The following is an 18,511-nucleotide window of genomic DNA, read 5'->3' as shown; positions in this document are numbered from 1 at the left end:
TACACTGACACTTTATTCCGCCGTCTCTGCAGACACAATGCCGGCCATACCGATACATCCTCCATCAGGACAGCCCTCAGCTGGCGCCGCTGAATCAGCGCTCCCTCAGCTGCTCCAGACGCCATCAGGCTACGCGGTTGTCGAGATTCAAGGCACGATCAACGCGTCTGGAATCGCGTCCCGGAACGAGAACGACGCAAAAGCGATCGGCAAGATTGTGTTTCCAAACTACCAACCTGGCATGGCAGCCGACGACACATCCTGGCACAAACGCGTCTACCTCTACGTCGGCAAGCATCAGCGTCTGACGGGCGAGGTCAAGAAACTCGCGAAACCGCTTGCATTGCTACGAAAAAGGGCTGAGATCGGAGATTCCGGCGAAGAACTGGTAATCGCCGAAGTGGTTTACTACAAGCTGCTGTTTGCGCACCGACCTGAGCCTGTGGGGAGCGAATAACAAGTAGTGGCTGGGTTGCGCATGAATGACTGCGTCACAGGGCTCGTACGGATTTTGGAAGTACGGCCGCTTTCGCTTGCGACAGCCCTACAGCGAAGCTTGTGCCGCTACAAGACATACAGTATTCTACGCATTCGACTTACTTGAGCTGACGGGGCTGAGGAGAGGTCGAACGTGACGTCGGGGACACCTTCCCGTCCGGCTTTGAACTACGACAAGCTTTACATGCAGATCTTGGCCGGTCTGATTCAAGCCCTCAAGAGGAGACGTTCCTATGGTGGCCCACACAACTCTGGTCTCGCGGCTTGCATGCCGTTCTTAGCCCTATGCGCCGGCGACAGATTCCCGTATGTGGACAGAGTTATCACTTCCTAGGGGCCGAACAATCGAGCTGAGCAAATGCTCTTCGCACGCACTCGTGTCCGGCCCTCGTTCATGGCTTCTGTCCCCAGTCTTCATCAGCGAGACCTTGCTCTAGTCCTACCGCACTATCACAGCTTATGGGGTCTTGAAGGGACAGTCGGAGGTTCGCTTTCGTATTAGAAGCTGCCAAAGGACCACTCTTGCATTCTTCTGCTCCGTTCAGCTTTCTTTTCGACATCGAAGTCTAAGTTCACGTCGATCGAGCAGATGACAAGGACATTGATCATGGGTGTACTGGAACCAGGAGACGTGACCAAACCTTGGACGCTCGTCGCTTCTGTCGTCGCCGTTGTGAGTCTGTCACGGGTATCTCCACCTCTTCACGAGCTAACAACAGACAGTCGGTAGCATACTTTGTGGGTAGCATTGTCTACCGCCTTTACTTCCACCCACTTCATCACATCCCTGGTCCGTGGATCAACGCCGTCTCTCGGGTTCCGTACATACGACATCTGCTTGCCGGCACCACAGTTGTCAACGTAAGCGAATTACATGCCAAATATGGCGAAGTCGTCAGAATCTCGCCGAACGAGATCTCGTTCACCTCCGGTGATACAGCCTGGCAGGACATCTACGGCTTCCGGACAGGGAAGCATAAAGGCCACTTGAGTATGTTGAAGGATCCAGCGTGGTACGCTCAGCCGCCCGGCTCCGCCCACATCATCTGCTCAAGCAATGAGGACCACTCGCGCTTTCGAAAGGTCCTCAGTCATTCGTTCAGCGACAAAGCTTTGGCGAACCAAGAGACCCTGCTTCAAGGTAAGCATGATACATCCTGATCATTCTCGTGCACCGAAAAAGCTTGCTATGACTGTATCTTGCTGGCAGTACCGGCAATTTCGAGCTCACGTCTTGCAGGTTATGTCGATCTTCTGATCAACCAGCTCAAAGACGTAACGTCCAAGGACAAATCGCCACAAGATCTCACTCAATGGTACAATTGGACGACGTTCGACGTCATGGTACCAAACCCATGGGCAAAACCCTACCATGTCTGAGACATTCGCTAATCCTTTTGCCATTCTGTTTGCAGGCCGATCTCCTGTTCGGCGAACCATTCGGGTCTTTGCAGGAGCTCGCGACCTCCAAGTACATCCACATGCTGTTTGATTCCTTCACGGCTTTCAAGTATTGGTACATCATGTACTATTGGCCATGGACGAAACGTCTCCGCAACTGGATTCTTGATCAACGTGTAATCCAGAACCGTTTGACCTACTACAAGTTCGTCGCGAGTCAGACCCAGAAGAGGGCCCAAAGGGAGACTCAGCGGCCTGATTTGATGACCACCATCCTGCAGCATAACGGCGAGAAAGGAGCAGTGATCAGTGCAACCGAGATGAACAACAACAACAGCGTGATGCTGACCGCTGGCTCGGAGACCACAGCGACTCTGCTGAGCGGAGTGACTTACCTTCTCCTGAAGAACCCCGAGGTACTGGCCAAACTGATGAAGGACGTGCGAGGAAGATGGAAAAAATACGACGATATCACACTTGAGAGCGTCAACAACACGCCTTACCTCATTGCAGTTCTCCAAGAAGGACTCCGCTACTTCCCGCCCGTACCTGCTGGATTTGAGCGGCGTGTCGGGAAAGGCGGAGAGGTCGTCAGTGGTTACTTCATTCCTGAGAACACGGCGTTGTCCGTTTCATCGTACCCGACGGGACACTCTGAGCGGAACTTCAAGGTGAGCTCCACGAACAAGAGGTTTCGCCCAGGTTTGAGCCATTGCTGACCATGCTGTCTTTGTAGGACCCTGAAGCTTTTGTGCCAGAGCGATGGATGGGCGACCCACGCTATGCCGATGACAAGAAATCAAGCATCAATCCGTTCTCATTCGGACCAAGAAACTGTCTTGGGAAGGTGAGCTTGCTGAACAAGCCATGGAGACGAATGAATGCTGATCCTCTGCAACAGAACCTCGCCTACGCTGAAATGCGCTTGATTCTGGCCAAGATGATCTGGAGTTTTGATCTCGAACTCGACCCGAAGAGCGATGACTGGATGAAGAGGTGCAAGGTCAACACCTTGTGGGAGAAACCGGAGCTGGCTGTTCGTGTGAAGGAAGTGGTGCGTGAGTGACTATGAGCGATCAATCAGACCATTGGGTGTTTTGAGCAGCGAGTCTCACACTAGTATTAGAAGTCCCGGTACAGGCAATCAGGCATTACCTTCGTTGAGGTGACGTACGGCGTATCAGCTCGTTCTATACATGCGGTGTGCCGACGTTTTGGTCCTCTATTTAAATGACGCCAGTGCATCGAAGGGGTGTAAGCCACAAAATTTCCCTGAGTCGTTCAGGTTGCGGTGAAACCCTTACTTGCTCTCTGGGAGAGGGTTCCATATCGATGCAAACAAATTTCGTGCTTTTGTAATCAAGTCAGATAAGTAACCTGTCCATCACACTCCTGCAAGCACCAGCCTTGTCTCCTTGACCAGCTCTTCGTTACAGTAGTCTTGACCACCTCTACTTCATCACAACAGCGACATGGTCGTCCATGTACGCATTAATATTGCCCAAGAAGCAAGCCGCAATAATACTAACGGTCCCAGCAGCAATGCTTGCAAGGTAGACCCACTGGTATGCGTCGGCATAAGCAAGTTGGCCAGCGAGCACGACCATCTCCCACGCAGTGTCGTTTTTGCCGATACCAGGAATGACCCTCAGCTCATCGATGAGACTGGCGCCGGTCAAAGCGATGGCCTCTCCGATGAGCGCTTCGTCTGTGATGCCAATCTCGTACATCGCTCCGCCCTGTAGAGAGTTCGTTAGCATTCCTCGGACACTCGATACATAGGACGGCCCAATTTGCTAAGCAGACTTACGATGTAGGCGATGGCCTTGGGTACAAACTTCGAAACAAAAACGTTGTAATAAGCGCAGTAGCCAATGGACCCTCCAATGACCCGAATCGCCAGCGTAAGCGCCGATACAGTTGCGATGAGATCGTCCGGACAGATGATTGTTGTAATCACAGAAGCGGGCACAACGATGCCGCCGATTCCGAATCCGCTGAGGACGAGAAGGAACCAAAGAGTGTTCATATTGTATCGTGTAGCGCAGGCCAATGCAGCAGTCCCCGCCGTCATGATCACTGAGGAGAAGATCATGAGTTCCTTGTTTCGTCCTCGGAACACGCTCAGCAGCCAGAGTGTGACGCATGCACCCAGCATGATCGAAATGCCGGGCACGAAAGTTCGGAGGCCAACTTGGACTGGATCATGACCGTAGACGTTAAAGGCTTGTGTTGGCCAGAACATTAGGGCGCTGAAGAAGTTGGCTCCAGAAATGAAGGTGATCAATAGTGTGAGAAGCAAGATCCTTGGATTTTGCTTGATTCGGCCTGGGAACATTGGAGCTATTTGTGCATCAGCAGCTATCTCCTGATTGATGGTAACGATGGACTCACATTTGGCACCGTACATTTCCCAGAAGTAGAAGGCGACCAACAAAATGACACCGATGATCAAAGGCGCAAGGACGTGAGCGGACTTCCATGGGTACTGCGACGATTGTTAGTACTACCGCAGGAGCAAGCGTGGCATTGCATGTCTTTACCTGGTATCCTCCCCACTGCATCCCAGCCATGAAGCACACCATGCCGGATATGCTCAGAAGGCCACCAACATAGTCGATCTCGCGCAGGACCTCTCTCCTCGACTTGCCCATTGAGTTGACCCGGGGAGGTGGGTGGTAGAAGAACAAAGTCAGGAAGAAGCCAATGCCGTTCCAGACGCAGACGATGATGCCGACGTATCGCCAGTTGGAGTGATCTGAACCAAGTTAGCAGTAAGCGTGTTTGGGTAATGGCGAGGTACTCACAGGCAATCAGCTGAGCATAGAAGCTGCTCGGCACGAACGGTACGATCGTGAAGATGAGGACGGCGACGTACTGGCCGCGCTTCCTGGTCGGAGCTAGTTCAGACGTGACCGATAAGGCTGTGAGCTCAGCTACGCCAGCACCAGCTCCAACGATCGTCATGCCAGCTTTTTGCACGTTAGCCTGTTGGCGGAGAGGCAGGAGTGGGATTACGCACCGATGAATTGGCCCATGACTTGAGCCGTCGTGGCTACCACTGTGCCAATGACGAGCAACGAAGCTCCCATCATTGCAACCCATCTCCTTCCGAGCAGGTCGGCAAGTGAGCCGACGAATGGACAGACACCTGCTAGAGCGAGCAGGCCTCCAAGGACCTTTCCAGCGTCAGATCGTGTCTCCAAAAAGCAAACCCTGTGGATCACTTACAAACCACACCCATCGATCAGTACCGCCAATATCGCCGTAGATGTATGGAGGTATAGCACCTATCAGAGGTGAGTAAGACCTGACCCGACGGCATCAAAGAAGCCTCACCGAACAGGTACAACGGGATCTGAGACCCAACCCACATGAAGCCCATCGCCAGAAGAGACATCGCACGCGAGAAGGTCATCTAACGAGCACGACGTCAGAGCCATGGCCTGGTTGACCGTTCGATCAGACCTTCATACCGGCGGCTCATGCATGTGGTCCTCTCCATCTTCCCCGTCAATCCGCATGCCATTGAAGTAATCCGGGTGCTTCTCATCGCTGTGGTTGGAGTACTGCTCGACATGCTCTACTCCAGACTTCTCGTCGACTGCTGACTTCTCGTTGGTAGGGGCCGCAGCCATATCGTTGTTCGCCATGATCGCGAAATGGAGATACAAGTGGAGACGAAACTCCACGCCATGAGAGCTTCGTGCTCTTCATATCAATGCTTCGAGCAGCTCTCAGACGCCTCGGTCGATGGCCTCGGCCGCGAGCTGCTGTGTGTAGCTGTATAGCTGTGTGCAGGTCTGGGGTCTAACGTCTATCCCCACGGGGGATAGATGTGTCCTAGTCATTGCTTGGGGTTCGAAGGGTCCAGACTAGTGCTCAAGATTCTCGAGCTGTCGTTCGGAAGGCCCAGATGCCGTGTTGTAGTATATCGCTGGTCGAGTATGTGCACAGTTGGAGTTATGTGCATTGTGCAAGCAGTATCATCCGGCAACTTCCAAGCGGAGTTCAGTGGCGTGCCTTGGATGGGGGCGTGGTGCATGCTATCCCGGTTGGAGATACGGAGTCCTGGGTTGTGCATCAAGAGCTGTGCTTTAGTATTTGTTGAGCACGAGTCATGGCACAGTCTCTTACCGAGGTAGTGCAGGGTGAAGTCTGTTCGGCAACGTGGTATGCATCCTTGCTCCCCCTCACTTGTCCCCGCCTCCACGTTGGAGCATCCCATTGAGGCAGGAGCGCAACATCTGTGAGCGTTCTTCGTTGAACTTTTTGTTACTCCACGTGTAATTGTATAACTCAAACCCAACCCCATCAGCTACCATGGACGAGGCGGCCGTCAAAAGAAAGCGGAAACGCTCAGCTATTGCATGTATTGCTTGCCATGATCGCAAAGTCCGATGCAATGCTGCCTCCCAAGGCTTACCCTGCAGCAACTGCGTCGAGGATGGGGTTTCTTGCGACATCTACAGGAGGGAGACTCATATGTGAGGCATTACAGCCCTTCGATCTTGCACCCTGCAACTGACCACAAGCAAGACCTAAGCGAAGGCGATCATCTGTGGTCGAAGGACAGCCTTTGAGCCCGTCATCATCATCAGCCACTCATAGCACCGTAGCGGCGCTGAGGACCCCAACAAACGATTCAGCACCCGAGATCATCCCAAACGACGTCCGGTTCACCACAGTCACGGATGGCAAGCCCCAACGTCCTGACGTCGAACGCAGCTCCCGTTCACCTTCCCCATTTCAGACAGATGTCGTGACCACGTCCAAGCACAACATCCGACCCTTCTTCACTGGCGAGTCCCAAGGCCTGGAGTTCCTCTTCGACGTCTGCAGTCCCGATCGACCTCTCAAGGGCCACCATTACACCACTCCGGCTGCTACATATCGTGCCAAACGGACGGTTCGAAAACACGCGAGGCCAGCGCCGCCACTACCACCTTTGGTCATACAGCGCGAGCTGACTCGTTCTTTTTTCCTCTGGGTCTGGCCGCTTCTACCGGTGGTGGACGCTAAGGAGTTCTTGACGGCGTTCCAATCCGACAGCCAGTCGATAAGCCCGCTGCTGCTGTGGAGTGTGTTCTTCGCTGGAGCGAGCTTCATTGACGCGGAAGTGCTGAAGGCGCAGCACATGCCACACCGCAAGATCTTGAAGGAGCAGTATTATGCATATGCCAAGGACATATTCGACAAGCAGGAGGAACCTGAGAAGACCGTCTTGATCCAATCCGCTCTGCTGCTCGCTTCATCCTGGTATATCGAGCTCGAGGACCGGGACGGGATGCATCACTGGATCGGCATCGCCCTTGGATTAGCCTTCAGCATTGGCCTCCATAGAACCAACAATTTCGGCACCATCTCCCCGTGCCCGTTTTCACGCTCGTTGCGGCGGCTGTGGAACTGCCTGTGGTGGTGCATACTTTATCGGGAGATCTGGAGCGCTGCGGGCTTCGGCCGGCCACTGCGATTGAATTCGGAAGACTGCGATGCGCCATTCCCAAGCCCGGAGGAAGTGTATGGTGACGAGCTCCACGAGCTGCCAGAAGAGCTGCAGTCATACCTCCCTGGCGACCTAAGCAACCTCTCTCAGCTCTGGCTCAACTTCCTCGAACTGAGTCTCCTGCTCGAACGGGTCCTTAAACGCCATTACCGGCCCCGCAGCGTCCTTTCATCGCCCGCGCAGCTCGAGGAGCAGGAATCAACCATGCTAGCCTGTCGCGACCGCATGCTGACATTTACCAACTCCGCCTGCCCAGTGCTCGCCGTCCACGCCGCCCATCTGAGAACTTACGTAAGCTACGCCCTCATCGCCCTCTACCGGCCCTACCTCTCCAAGCAGCTCGAGAAGTCCCGCCGCTTCACCAGCACCTTCTACGCCGACATAGCAGCCAAAGCCAAAGCAGCAGCGGCTGTCACAACAACCGCTCTCAACGAGCTCATCACCCATGACGCAATCGTGATGGGCTCAAGTATGCTCATCACCTCCATGATGGCGGCGATGCAGATCTATGTCTACGACATCCGGCAGTCGACCGGTGCGGCGCGGAGCTATGCCTACCACCAGCTGGAGCTTTATATGCTGGTGCTGACCCATCTGGGGAAGACGTACTGGACGGCTGATTTCCAGCACAACCTCTTCAACGAGGCTTTGAAGGCGTTGAGTGGGGCGCCGAGCACGATTAGAGATGGGGCGGAAGGAATGCAAGAGCATCATGCGAGGTATGACACTGCTGAGGCAGAGGGAGCGAACGCGGAGATGGATGCGCCGAGCGGGATGATGGGCCACCATGGGACGTTTGACGAGTTCCTGTTGTCGTTCAACCCGTTCATGGGCGTCGCGATACCGCCGAATGATCTGAGGTGAGTTGCGTTCGCCCTGCATTCGTGAGCTGACCGTGTACTGACCAGTGTTGCAGTGGCGTGGATCTCGACTTCAACTCGCCTGGCAGTTTGATGCTGGACGGAATGCATCAAGGCATGACTTGACACTAAGTGCTCTCACACTATATCCGAGAAGATGAACATCAAAAGTTTTCGCGCATGAGTCGTGATCTTGATTTTACGAGTCTAGTCCATGGGCGCATGCTTGAACAAGAACGAGACGCTCTCGCCATTGTGCGTTCTTCTGCACGCCTCAGCCAGCTGTATTATTATGTCAGCATGAACCTTCTCGCATCGCCAGCACCATCTCTCTTACCGTAGGACTGATGTCAATCGTCTCGATCCTGTCGCACAGCTTCTTCTTCTCATCGTGCGGCACCGTATTGGTCACCACAAGCTTCTTCAACCGACTCCCATTCAGCTTCGCGCAAGCATCACCGCTTAATATCCCGTGCGTCACAATCGCAATGCACTCCTTGGCGCCGTGGTCCATAACCACGTCGGCTGCTTTGACGAGCGTCCCACAAGTGTCGGCCATGTCGTCGACGATGATTGCGATGCGATCACGGACGTCTCCGACAAGCACCATGCGACTGACTTCGTTCGGTCTCGCGCGCTCTTTGTGAATGAGCGCAAATCCCAGATCCAGGCCGTCCGCGATCGATGTTGCTCTATGCCACCGTCAGCTCCCCGTCAAGTCCACCAAACCCATCTCGAAGGACCTTAATACCTCTTCGCTCCTCCCGCATCCGGGCTCACAATCACACAATCCCTCACACTCAAATTCTCCCTGATCCACCTCAAAGTACTCGGCTCCGCGTAAAGATTATCCACCGGCACGTTGAAGAACCCCTGTATCTGGCTCGCATGCAGATCCATAGTGATCACATGGTTGCACCCGGCAGTCTGCAGCATGTTGGCCATGAGCTTGGCCGTAATAGGTGCTCTACTCTTGTCCTTTTTGTCCTGTCGAGCGTACGGGAAGTTGGGCAGGACGGCGGTGATGCGGCGGGCGGAGGCGGTGCGGCAGGCGTTGATGAGGATGAGGAGCTCCATGATGTGGTCGTTGATGTTGCCGGGTTCGGTGGATTGGATTATGAAGACTGTGTTGCACATGTCAGGCAGGTGTTCGTGATGCAAGATTGTCCTGAATATGTACCATCTTCGTCTCGTACTGACTCGCCGATCGAGATGCTGCTTTCGTTGTTCGAGTATTGCAGAACCATGATTTTCGCCAGCTCTATACCCAGTCTGCGAGCGGTCAGTCCTCTGCTGTGGTCTTACTGCGCGCATTGGGCTTGTGGTGTCCATACCTGTCGGAGACCAGCTTAGCCAGGGTGCCATGACTGTTGCCAGTCAGTAGCTTGATGGAGTTGGTCGCCATGGTCGCGCGACCGCTCTGAGAGTGTGTCGAGAGGCGGGAAAGAAGAGTTGGTTGTCATGGTTCACAATAGCACAATCACAAGATTTCAGCGAAGTCTTCAACTGGGAACGTGACTCCCGGCTTCGGGACTTTCGAGGGCTAAACCGCATCTGGCAGCAACGGCAAGGTCGAAAGTGAATGCGTATGAACAACACTTGGATTGAGCAGTAGAGAAAAACAGAGTGGTCAAGATCTAGTAGTTTTGGTGACTGGACTAGGTGTAGCAGTGTCCACCCTCCGTTTTCGCCCTTTCTCCTGACCATGCATCCTGATGTAGCAGGGCTCGTATTGATCTGAGCCGTATACCACGAGCACGAGATCAATCTCTCCCACTTGGTCGCTCCCTCTACTTGCGCATGCTGGACGCACGCCTCTTCCTCATCTCCTGCTGCTTGGCCTTCTCCTCCGCGACGCGCTTGTGCATGATCTGAGCGTACTCGTTCTGCAGGATAGGTCAGTAGAGGTCTCGTGAGGACTTCGCTGTAGAACACGTACCGCTGCATCCTTGCTAGCCTCCGCGCGACGACGCTTGAGTGCGATCCGGTGGCGCTTGTGCTGGAGACGCTGAGGGGTGACGAGACGCTGGATCTTCGGTGCCTTGGTGTACGGCTTCTTGCCCTCTGCCTTTGGCTGGACTTCACGACGGATAACGTAGCGACGGACCTATTCAACAGCATTTATGTAAGCATGTGTTGTCGGCGCTCAGACTCAGCCAGCTGCCGTTGAGGACTTATGCTGGCTGGCGAAGAGGAGTAGAGCCTCGTAGGGGAGAGCACTCACATCGTCTTCCTTGCTGAGACCGAAGAAGCGGCGGATCTTGGTGGCACGCTTGGGGCCGAGGCGCTTAGGGTGGACCTGAGAAGTGTGGTGTTAGTATAAGACCTCTCCTTTGCGGTTTTGCAGCCATCTCACGGTATCCGTAAGGCCAGGAACCTCCTCGTCGCCCTGCTTTACGATCGCAAGCGCCAGCACACTCAAGTCCATGCCGACAATGCACCCACGCACACTCTTCCTCTTGCGCTCACCAGTGCGGCGCGGGCGGTAGCAGCTGTGGCCGTCGGCGAGCAGCAGCCTGACACGCGTGGGATGCATAACACCCTGCTTCATGGGGAAGCCCTGCTTGTCGTTGCCGCCGGTGATGCGGAAGATGTAGCCCTTCCACTCGTCGCCCAAGCTGTCGCCCGGCACCTCTTGTCCCATGCGGCGCTCCATGAACACGCGCAGCTTGCGCTCGTCTTCGACCTCGATCAACTTCTGCGACCCATTGGCCGGGTAGGAGATGTTGAGCTTCATCTTGACGGCGGGTTGTCAAGATGTCGCTGTGGTGTGGTGTGTCGTGCAGACGTGGAGGTGTTGTTGAAGCGGTCCAGAATTTTGGAGGTGCCAGCAGCTCGAATTCGAGGTCTTGGCTTCTTGGCGTGTGTGAGCGCGGCTAAACGTCGGCTAAATCATGTGCTTGCAGAGGCAGCAGAATTGCTGAACAGTGAGACCTGTGGAGGTCGGAGTAGCATTGGAACATTGACATAGCTAAATATATTGACACGGCGCCTCGAAACTGCGCAGGGCATCCAGCGAGTACCAGTACAACACATTGTCTCCCTTTACCCTCACACAACCACCTCCCTCATCCTGCGAGCAACCAGCTCCTTTCTATCCGACAGATTCTTATGCAACGCTCCAGTGTCTCCTGCCCATCTAGCCAGTCCCAGCGCACCCTCAATCCACTCCATGCACGCCTCATTCGCACCTGCCGAGAGCAAGTCGATGGCTCGGTTGAAGGACGTCGTAGCCAGCCACTGCAGCTCGGTCTCCGGGAAGGCGTGTCCTCTTCGGTCTCGCTGCCGCTTTGCCATCCGCGCCGCCTGGGCCAGCAGCTTCAATGCAAGACTCCCGTCACCGTCGTTCAGATCAAGCGAGAAAGACAAGCGGAGCCACCTCGCCGCTTTCACAATCTCTTTCCCCTTTTGCCATGTTTCGTTAATGATCCGATCGAGAAGCTCCATCATCCTTGAATTGGCCTCTTCGCTGAGGTTGGCGGACTTTTGGTGGATGATGAGTACGATGTCGGCCAGGGCGTCCCAGTCATCGACTCGCTCAAAGTCCAAGCAAGACTGGAAGGCCGCAGCCACATCATCCCACTGCTGAAGGTTGAGGATGCACTCCAGGTCGAACTTCTGGAGCTGGAATGATCTGCTGGCATTGTCCGCGTCGCTGTGATTCGCAAGCTTGTTGTGTGTTGCCTTGAACGCTGATATTTCTTGCCGTGCTTGCAGGAAGCTCTGCAAACCATACTCTGAGCCTTCTTCGTTCGACCGCCCAAGTGCAATGAGCGCAGCGGCTGCCAGGAAGTGGCAGATTAATTCCCGTCTGGAGAGGTCGTCGTTGTGCATCCGGCCGCCGTCCTGAGGAAGTACTTCAACGAACCTGCAGCAAGCCTGGAGAAGCCGCACCAGAAGCTCGGGATGTATTTGTCCGCAGAGCTTGAGTGAGATGTTGTACGCATTCTTGCTCCACCACTGCAGTTCAGTGCGCCATTGCTCTCCACTCCCTTGTTTCAGAGCCGCTAAGTTCTGGGCTGCAGTTTCGAACACCCGAACAATCTCCTGCGCCACATCTTCTTGGTTGCGTGATGGTGCGTCAAGCTCACCAAGCAGTAGTCTGGCAATGCACCGCAATAGAGATGGCAGATGGACGCCAGGAGGCTGCTTGTCGAGTATCGCTTGTAATGCCGCAATGGCGATATGACGCATCTGCGATTGCTGTGCCTCGAGCGCACATGCATACAGAAATGTGGCATCCCGGTCTGCACCTCTCAGTATCACCTGAAGGCTCTCGGTGGCGAAGTTGTAATCGTCCGTGCGAATGGCCAGCTTGAAGGCAAGGTACCTTGTGACGCTCTCGTTCTGCGAACCTGGAGGCATCTCGTAGTAGGCCGAACGAGCCCCCTCGAAGTCACTCTTGGCGATAGCCATCGTCATCGCTCGTCTGCTCACATGTCAGCGGAATCGTGCCTACTCGGGTGGAAGACTCGTTTACCTTCCGATCCTCGCTTTGTTGATCTTGCCAGCGCCTTCGAACAACGGATGGCGCAGTAACTCACACTATTGTTCTGCAATCTCAGGCGAAGCAAGACCCATCTTCTTCCAGATCAGAGTCTGTGTCGCATGTGTAGCTTTGGGCGAAAACGCCAGCCCAGAGGAATTTGCGGTCACCGTGAATACTCTGCGCAACCTCTCCACGGCATCTTCGACTGGCAAAGTGTTTTCTCCGGTGACAACTAGCACAAGCGTAACGCAAGCCTTCTCCGTCCACTCTTTGCTGGAATCCTCGGTCTCACCAGTGAGATCGGGAACGAGCCGCGCAGTAATGAGCTGCTCCAAGGCATCAGAAGCAACAGCCGGACTGATCTTGCGGACTCGATGGATTGCTTGCACAATCCTACGGCGCATTAGTTAAACCTCGGAGTTGATGGAGCAAATACTTGCATCTTAAAGGTCCGCCTGGTGAGAACCGTTGTTCGTAGCATTCTTGAAAGCACAACAGTGACCGCAGCTTGATCGAGAGGCTGCCCTGCAAGTAGCACTTTCAGATGTAGCAATTGGACAGCCATGCGGTTGCCGAGGGCGTGCTCGCTGTCAAGGTCCTGCACCACTTGCTTCGCAAGAAGAGTACTGTCATTGGCCGCTACAGAAAGCAAGGCGTCGACTGCCCCATGTCAGCTCCGATTGTCCATGTGTGAGTGGCACATACCTACCAAGTGGAGATGCAATGGCCAGGCGGAGGTCGCCAGCGTTCATGCTGAGCTGCTCCAAATCACAGTTGTCAAGAGCAGACTGTGCCCGCCTGAGCCAGGTGACAGCGGCTCCTGTCGAACCTCGCTTGGACAGCGACTTGCCGGCGTCGAGACAGAGTTGTGCCGTTAGCTCTGCAAGAGCAGAGGACGAAGCCGCAGATACTGATAGTTTGCCGAAGAAATGATCGGCTAAATCGAGGCGGTCCGTCTTGCAAGCATGCGACATCCGTAGAAGGTTGTATTCTGACACCATCATGGCCATCTTCGCTTCGCGATCGTCTACGTCCTCTTGCGCGTCCTGCATGCGCACGAGCGGGGAGTCTTCCTCTGCAGTGGTGACATGTTCCGCACATCGCTCTAGAAGCTTTAAGGCCAACTGCAATTCGTTCTTTTCGAGGCAGAATCGGCACGCTTTCAGACCAATCTTGAAATTCCGTAGCTGTTGGTCCACGTCCTTTGAGCGCCGGGCAACGGCATGGTGAGCCGTGTCCAGTAGGAGGAAAGCAAAGGTCCGTAAGAGAGGTAACAGCGCATCTGCAGTTTTGGGATTCGCCTCTGCTGGAGCAGGCTGCTGCTCTTCCTCGCGAAGCAAGTTTGTCGCTGTATTCCAGAGATCGCATCCCAGAGTGTCAAAGTCGGATATCTTGGTGGACGTCGCGCCGTTGATGGGGACGGGAAAGGATCGCTTCACATGCCTCTCTACCTCTTGTCTGAGCTCCGGTACGAACTCTTCCCGGCCTTGCAAGATATGGACCACCTTGCGCGCCGACACTACGCGCATATCAACATGAGCTGGAGTACACGGCGAACAGTGTCTGGCACAAACCTAGTACCGATTCCGCTCGCTGCTCAGATCCATCCTTCTTGACAGCTCTCAGCGGCGCCATGACTGCGCATGGTCTCTTTAGTCGCGTAGACGCACCCGTCACCGTTATGTCGTTGAGAAGGCTGGCCAGAGGACGAAGGGTTTGGACTCGTGAATGGGGATCAGATGAGGTGTAGTCAAGATGAGGTGAAGAGCGAAGGAAGTGAGGTCAGAATAAGCGTAAATCGACGACACCCCTTCTTCCACCTGTCCAAGAGATACTGCATTCCCAACACGACGTAGTGGCCGTCTACTTTGGACACTTGCGCTCGTACTAAGACCCCACAGAGAGCATCTCCTTCTACCTACTGCTTCACGAGAGGGGGGGTTACTTGGATACGCGGAGCATATTGCCATGACCGGCCAGGAAAGCAGGCTGGCAGCGTTCTTATCCGCTCAGCCCTCCCACGCCCTGCATGCTTCGCGAAGAGAGACTAGAGATCCTCTTGCTATCATCGGGCGTACAGAAGTGAAGTTGAAGAGCTTAAGCGCTGATCTGCGTGGCCGCTTTGATTGGCCAACAGCGACTTCTGGCAAATGCATTGCGCACATGCCACATGCGTTTGCTGTCCACGATTGCTGAAATCACATTCACGACGGGTCTGGTTAGATCCATTGCGAGACCTCACACGTCCATTCGCAAAACCTCATGTAGCCCGCGCAACCCACGCGAAAATATCTCGCCTTCATTATAGCCATCCGAGCAGACGGCGAGAAAGACTCACCGGCTATACATTTTGATCGATCAAGGACATCTGGAGCGGCTTGATACATTGCCTCTCGTATAGCGGCGTCGCGCAGCCATGATGGCCGTCCCCACGGCCGACCAGGATCTGCGCATTCGAAATGTCACTCTTCACAGCCGAGAGCGCAAGGAACACGGCACCTTGCACCTATACCGCCACCACCTTCAGTTTAGATATGACCCGAATAACGGCCACGCGGCACGCGGCACTTTTTCCACTGGCAAGAGGCCGTCAGCGCAAGATGGCAAGCTGTCCACCGAGAGCTCAGGGTTGACAGAGAGTTCATCCACTTCAGCTTCAGGCGTCGTAGGCCCGCAAGGCGCAAGCAATGTTGCTGGTGGAAGACCGAGCATGTCGCATGAGGTCAACGAAAGCACAGCAAAGCCACGTGAAGCGCATCCTAAGCACCGCACCAAGGAGATCTGGCTGCCTTATCCCATGATCAACCACTGCACGCTTCGACCGAGCCATCTCCAAAGCCAGGTAATGAAGCCAAAAGACGATTCTGGATTTGTGCCTGTGGAAGACGACGACAGCAACCTCTTCCCACCAGTCTTTGGAACTTCTTCTTACGAACGGCCGTCAACCGATTCAGCACGTTTGGCGCCTTTCTCCTCTCCTCAGCGGCCAGTGACGCCACTCACACAAGAAAGGGAGTCGTCTGTGAGGTTTGACAGTGGGCGTCAACCAGCCATCCGCATCCGAAGGAAGGATCTGCAGATGTTGGCGCTGCACTTTCACCCCTCAGAATCTGGCAAGTCTGCGGACGAGACGGCGAGAAAGGTGTTCTTTGTGCTGCGCAGCCGTTGCTGTGTCGAGCGGGTAGAGAGTCTGCACGCATTCCACTTCCACGCACCAGAGCCCGAGATCAAACTGGGCATGCGAGGCTACGATGCGCGGAAGGAGTATGCGCGGATGGGCATTGGAGAGAAGGCTGCTGACGGCCCAGGCACAGCATGGAGAATAAGCGACATCAACCGCGACTACTCCTACAGTGCCACATACCCAAGCGTTCTATGTGTGCCCAAAACTGTGAGCGACAATTTGCTCAAGTACGGAGGTGCATATCGTTCGCGATCACGGATACCTTGCTTGGCCTATCTGCACTCCAATGGCGGCAGCATCACAAGGTCCTCGCAGCCGCTGGTGGGCGTGCAGAACAGGCGTAATCCGCAAGACGAGCGCCTTGTATCGGCCATCTTCTCGAGCCACACACCACCCCTGCAGTCACCAGAGGACTCGCCACCGCAGGCTCCGTCTCTCTCGTCACCCTCCACAACCACTCTCGATTCCGTGACCGCGGACTCATCGCCAGAGGAGAGACCTGTCCCATCCATCTCGCTTAGCCGCAGCGATCCGGCTCTGAACGAGAAGCTCAGCGAAGAGCAAGCCGCTCCACTGCGCAAGAAGATCTACGGCAGCACACGAAGGAATTTGATCGTTGATGCTCGACCAAAGATTAATGCGCTTGCGAACAGAGCGACTGGCGGCGGCATTGAAGATGTGACAAACTATGCCAGCAACGGCGGCATGCCGGTTGAGAAGGTCTTTCTCAACATTGCAAACATCCATGTGATGAGAACTTCTTTAGAGAAGGTCATTGAGAGCTTTGCCAACTCTGACTATCTCAACCTCAAACCGGACCAGGAACTGCTTCGAAAGTCTGGCTGGCTCGGCCATATTGCGAACATGATGGACGGGGCGGAGATGGTGGCGAGGGTGGTAGGACTGGGTGGAAGTCATGTGCTGGTTCATTGCTCCGACGGATGGGACAGGACTGCACAGATCTCTGCACTGGCTCAGATCATGCTGGACCCCTACTACCGCACACTGGAAGGCTTCATGACCCTCATCCAGAAGGACTTCCTGTCTTTTGGCCACAAGTTCCGAGACCGCAACGGCATCGAAGGTAGCGACAAGTGGTTCGAGATCGAGAACGAGCGCATCGCACCCTCTCGAACAAGAGACAGCAGCGCGGACCCCAACAGCCTGAACGCAATCGGCGCCAAAGCCCTCAGCGGCGCGAAGAACTGGTTCGAGAAAGGCCGCGGCAGCCTCTTCCGCCAACCCAACACCAGCCAAGACAGTCTCGCCGACCCAGCCTCCTCCCGACCCTCCTCTCCACCTCCGAACCCGCTCCTGCACTCTCCACCACCCGCCACCACGAAAGAAGACAAAGACCACCGCGCCAACGAGAAAGAAATCTCCCCCATCTTCCACCAATTCCTCGACGCCACCTACCAACTCCTCCACCACCACCCCACCGCCTTTGAGTTCCGCGACCAGCTGCTCAAGCGCCTCTTCTACCACACCTACGCCTGCCAGTACGGCGAATTCCTCTTCAACTCGGAGAAAGAACGTTCCCAATACGCTGGCAAAGTACCCTCAGTATGGCCGCATCTCATGTCCCGACGCAAAGACTTCATCAACCCGGACTACGCGCCCAAAGACGACGACGCACTCCTCTTCCCCACCCGCCGCGGCAGCGACAAAGAAATCCAAGTCCGCTGGTGGCACTCCCTCTTCCTCCGCAGCGACGAGGAGATGAACGTCCCCCGCGCCCTGGCACCCGCGGACCCCCCCGCTATGACCGCCAACTTCGGCTCCAGCGTCTCCTTCGACGACCAAGCGCTCGATCCCGAGAAGTCTGACGGCGCGAACAGCGCTTCGAACGGCAGTCTACGGGAATCCAAGTCCGCGCCTAACCTCGAGAAAGTCGCAGACGACAGCACAACGGACAGCTTCGCCGCTCTCAACATCGACGGCCAAGCCGATGTCAAAGCCGCTGCTGCTACGGGACAGATCGCCCCGCGGAGCCAGGATGCGGATGCAGGGCGTGAGGATAAGCAGCAGCAACCGGCGTATATTGAGCGGTCCCCCGTACTGCCTACGATAGAATCGATGGAGTATGAAGGGGATCCTCTTGGTGTGTCGGCGAGTAATGCACAGGGTGGAGGGAGTGAGAGGTTGGATTTCGCGGCGTTTGCTCGGGGGAGTGCTTTTAGGGATCGCTGAGGGGTGTATGGGAGAGAGGAGGGAGGAGGGTGGTGTGAGGGATGCGGAGGATACCCTTCTGTTTGTTGCTTGGCATTGTGCCTTGGTCGGGATCAAAGGAATGGAATAGAATGACGAATGATGATACCTTACGCTCGTGCTCTGCCGCTTCATTTTCAATCCACAAGGGCAGCATCACCAACACGCATTGACCACCGTAGATACAAACCACTTACTCACGCAGACTAACCTCGCACGTGACCAAAAGACAGAGGACACACCGATTCAAGAGTGAAGTTCAACATTCATCATCAAATGCTGCACTTCATTCACATATCCATATCACTCATGCAATTACCTCAGGTATTAATCATCCTCCATCTCTCATCCCTTCCCTTCCTTCC

The 18,511-nt window shown here is 55.0% G+C and overlaps 10 protein-coding genes across 10 annotated transcripts; 4 read left to right on the top strand and 6 right to left on the bottom strand.

Annotated features, from left to right (window-relative positions):
• Positions 1 to 37: 37 nt before the first annotated feature.
• Positions 38 to 457, top strand: LTR77_000111 (uncharacterized protein; the record flags this gene model as incomplete). The annotated part of the gene is made up of 1 exon (XM_064797379.1): positions 38 to 457. One exon carries the CDS (start codon positions 38 to 40, stop codon positions 455 to 457), a length of 420 nt encoding a protein of 139 aa, XP_064663613.1.
• A 648-nt stretch (positions 458 to 1,105) lies between these two features.
• LTR77_000110 (uncharacterized protein) lies at positions 1,106 to 2,965 on the top strand (the record flags this gene model as incomplete). The annotated part of the gene is made up of 6 exons (XM_064797378.1): positions 1,106 to 1,171; positions 1,222 to 1,639; positions 1,739 to 1,842; positions 1,914 to 2,570; positions 2,636 to 2,746; positions 2,801 to 2,965. The coding sequence occupies 6 exons, from the start codon at positions 1,106 to 1,108 to the stop codon at positions 2,963 to 2,965; spliced, it is 1,521 nt and encodes a 506-aa protein (XP_064663612.1).
• A 385-nt stretch (positions 2,966 to 3,350) lies between these two features.
• On the bottom strand, positions 3,351 to 4,866 carry LTR77_000109 (uncharacterized protein; the record flags this gene model as incomplete). The annotated part of the gene is made up of 5 exons (XM_064797377.1): positions 3,351 to 3,638; positions 3,710 to 4,242; positions 4,294 to 4,387; positions 4,443 to 4,657; positions 4,707 to 4,866. The coding sequence occupies 5 exons, from the start codon at positions 4,864 to 4,866 to the stop codon at positions 3,351 to 3,353; spliced, it is 1,290 nt and encodes a 429-aa protein (XP_064663611.1).
• A 47-nt stretch (positions 4,867 to 4,913) lies between these two features.
• On the bottom strand, positions 4,914 to 5,552 carry LTR77_000108 (uncharacterized protein; the record flags this gene model as incomplete). Its single annotated transcript, XM_064797376.1, has 4 exons — positions 4,914 to 5,078; positions 5,131 to 5,189; positions 5,239 to 5,317; positions 5,376 to 5,552. The coding sequence occupies 4 exons, from the start codon at positions 5,550 to 5,552 to the stop codon at positions 4,914 to 4,916; spliced, it is 480 nt and encodes a 159-aa protein (XP_064663610.1).
• Positions 5,553 to 6,222: 670 nt separating this feature from the next.
• Positions 6,223 to 8,391, top strand: LTR77_000107 (uncharacterized protein; the record flags this gene model as incomplete). The annotated part of the gene is made up of 3 exons (XM_064797375.1): positions 6,223 to 6,386; positions 6,439 to 8,265; positions 8,322 to 8,391. 3 exons carry the CDS (start codon positions 6,223 to 6,225, stop codon positions 8,389 to 8,391), a joined length of 2,061 nt encoding a protein of 686 aa, XP_064663609.1.
• Positions 8,392 to 8,472: 81 nt separating this feature from the next.
• PRS4 (ribose phosphate diphosphokinase subunit prs4) lies at positions 8,473 to 9,670 on the bottom strand (the record flags this gene model as incomplete). The annotated part of the gene is made up of 5 exons (XM_064797374.1): positions 8,473 to 8,547; positions 8,603 to 8,957; positions 9,017 to 9,389; positions 9,446 to 9,537; positions 9,600 to 9,670. 5 exons carry the CDS (start codon positions 9,668 to 9,670, stop codon positions 8,473 to 8,475), a joined length of 966 nt encoding a protein of 321 aa, XP_064663608.1.
• Positions 9,671 to 10,055: 385 nt separating this feature from the next.
• On the bottom strand, positions 10,056 to 11,002 carry RPS6 (40S ribosomal protein S6; the record flags this gene model as incomplete). The annotated part of the gene is made up of 4 exons (XM_064797373.1): positions 10,056 to 10,151; positions 10,205 to 10,372; positions 10,490 to 10,564; positions 10,622 to 11,002. The coding sequence occupies 4 exons, from the start codon at positions 11,000 to 11,002 to the stop codon at positions 10,056 to 10,058; spliced, it is 720 nt and encodes a 239-aa protein (XP_064663607.1).
• Positions 11,003 to 11,316: 314 nt separating this feature from the next.
• On the bottom strand, positions 11,317 to 12,681 carry SPO22_2 (sporulation-specific protein 22; the record flags this gene model as incomplete). The annotated part of the gene is made up of 1 exon (XM_064797372.1): positions 11,317 to 12,681. The coding sequence occupies one exon, from the start codon at positions 12,679 to 12,681 to the stop codon at positions 11,317 to 11,319; it is 1,365 nt and encodes a 454-aa protein (XP_064663606.1).
• Positions 12,682 to 12,810: 129 nt separating this feature from the next.
• SPO22_1 (sporulation-specific protein 22) lies at positions 12,811 to 14,283 on the bottom strand (the record flags this gene model as incomplete). The annotated part of the gene is made up of 3 exons (XM_064797371.1): positions 12,811 to 13,147; positions 13,168 to 13,393; positions 13,464 to 14,283. 3 exons carry the CDS (start codon positions 14,281 to 14,283, stop codon positions 12,811 to 12,813), a joined length of 1,383 nt encoding a protein of 460 aa, XP_064663605.1.
• Positions 14,284 to 15,173: 890 nt separating this feature from the next.
• YMR1 (phosphatidylinositol-3-phosphatase ymr1) lies at positions 15,174 to 18,128 on the top strand (the record flags this gene model as incomplete). Its single annotated transcript, XM_064797370.1, has 1 exon — positions 15,174 to 18,128. The coding sequence occupies one exon, from the start codon at positions 15,174 to 15,176 to the stop codon at positions 18,126 to 18,128; it is 2,955 nt and encodes a 984-aa protein (XP_064663604.1).
• Between the last annotated feature and the right edge of the window lie 383 nt (positions 18,129 to 18,511).

Source organism: Saxophila tyrrhenica (genome assembly GCF_035928015.1).
Source record: "Saxophila tyrrhenica strain CCFEE 5935 chromosome Unknown scaffold_1, whole genome shotgun sequence".
Taxonomy (NCBI): Eukaryota; Fungi; Ascomycota; class Dothideomycetes; order Mycosphaerellales; family Extremaceae; genus Saxophila; species Saxophila tyrrhenica.
The sequence above is the reverse complement of the archived record's forward strand: the minus strand, read 5'-3'. Positions and strand labels throughout refer to the sequence as shown.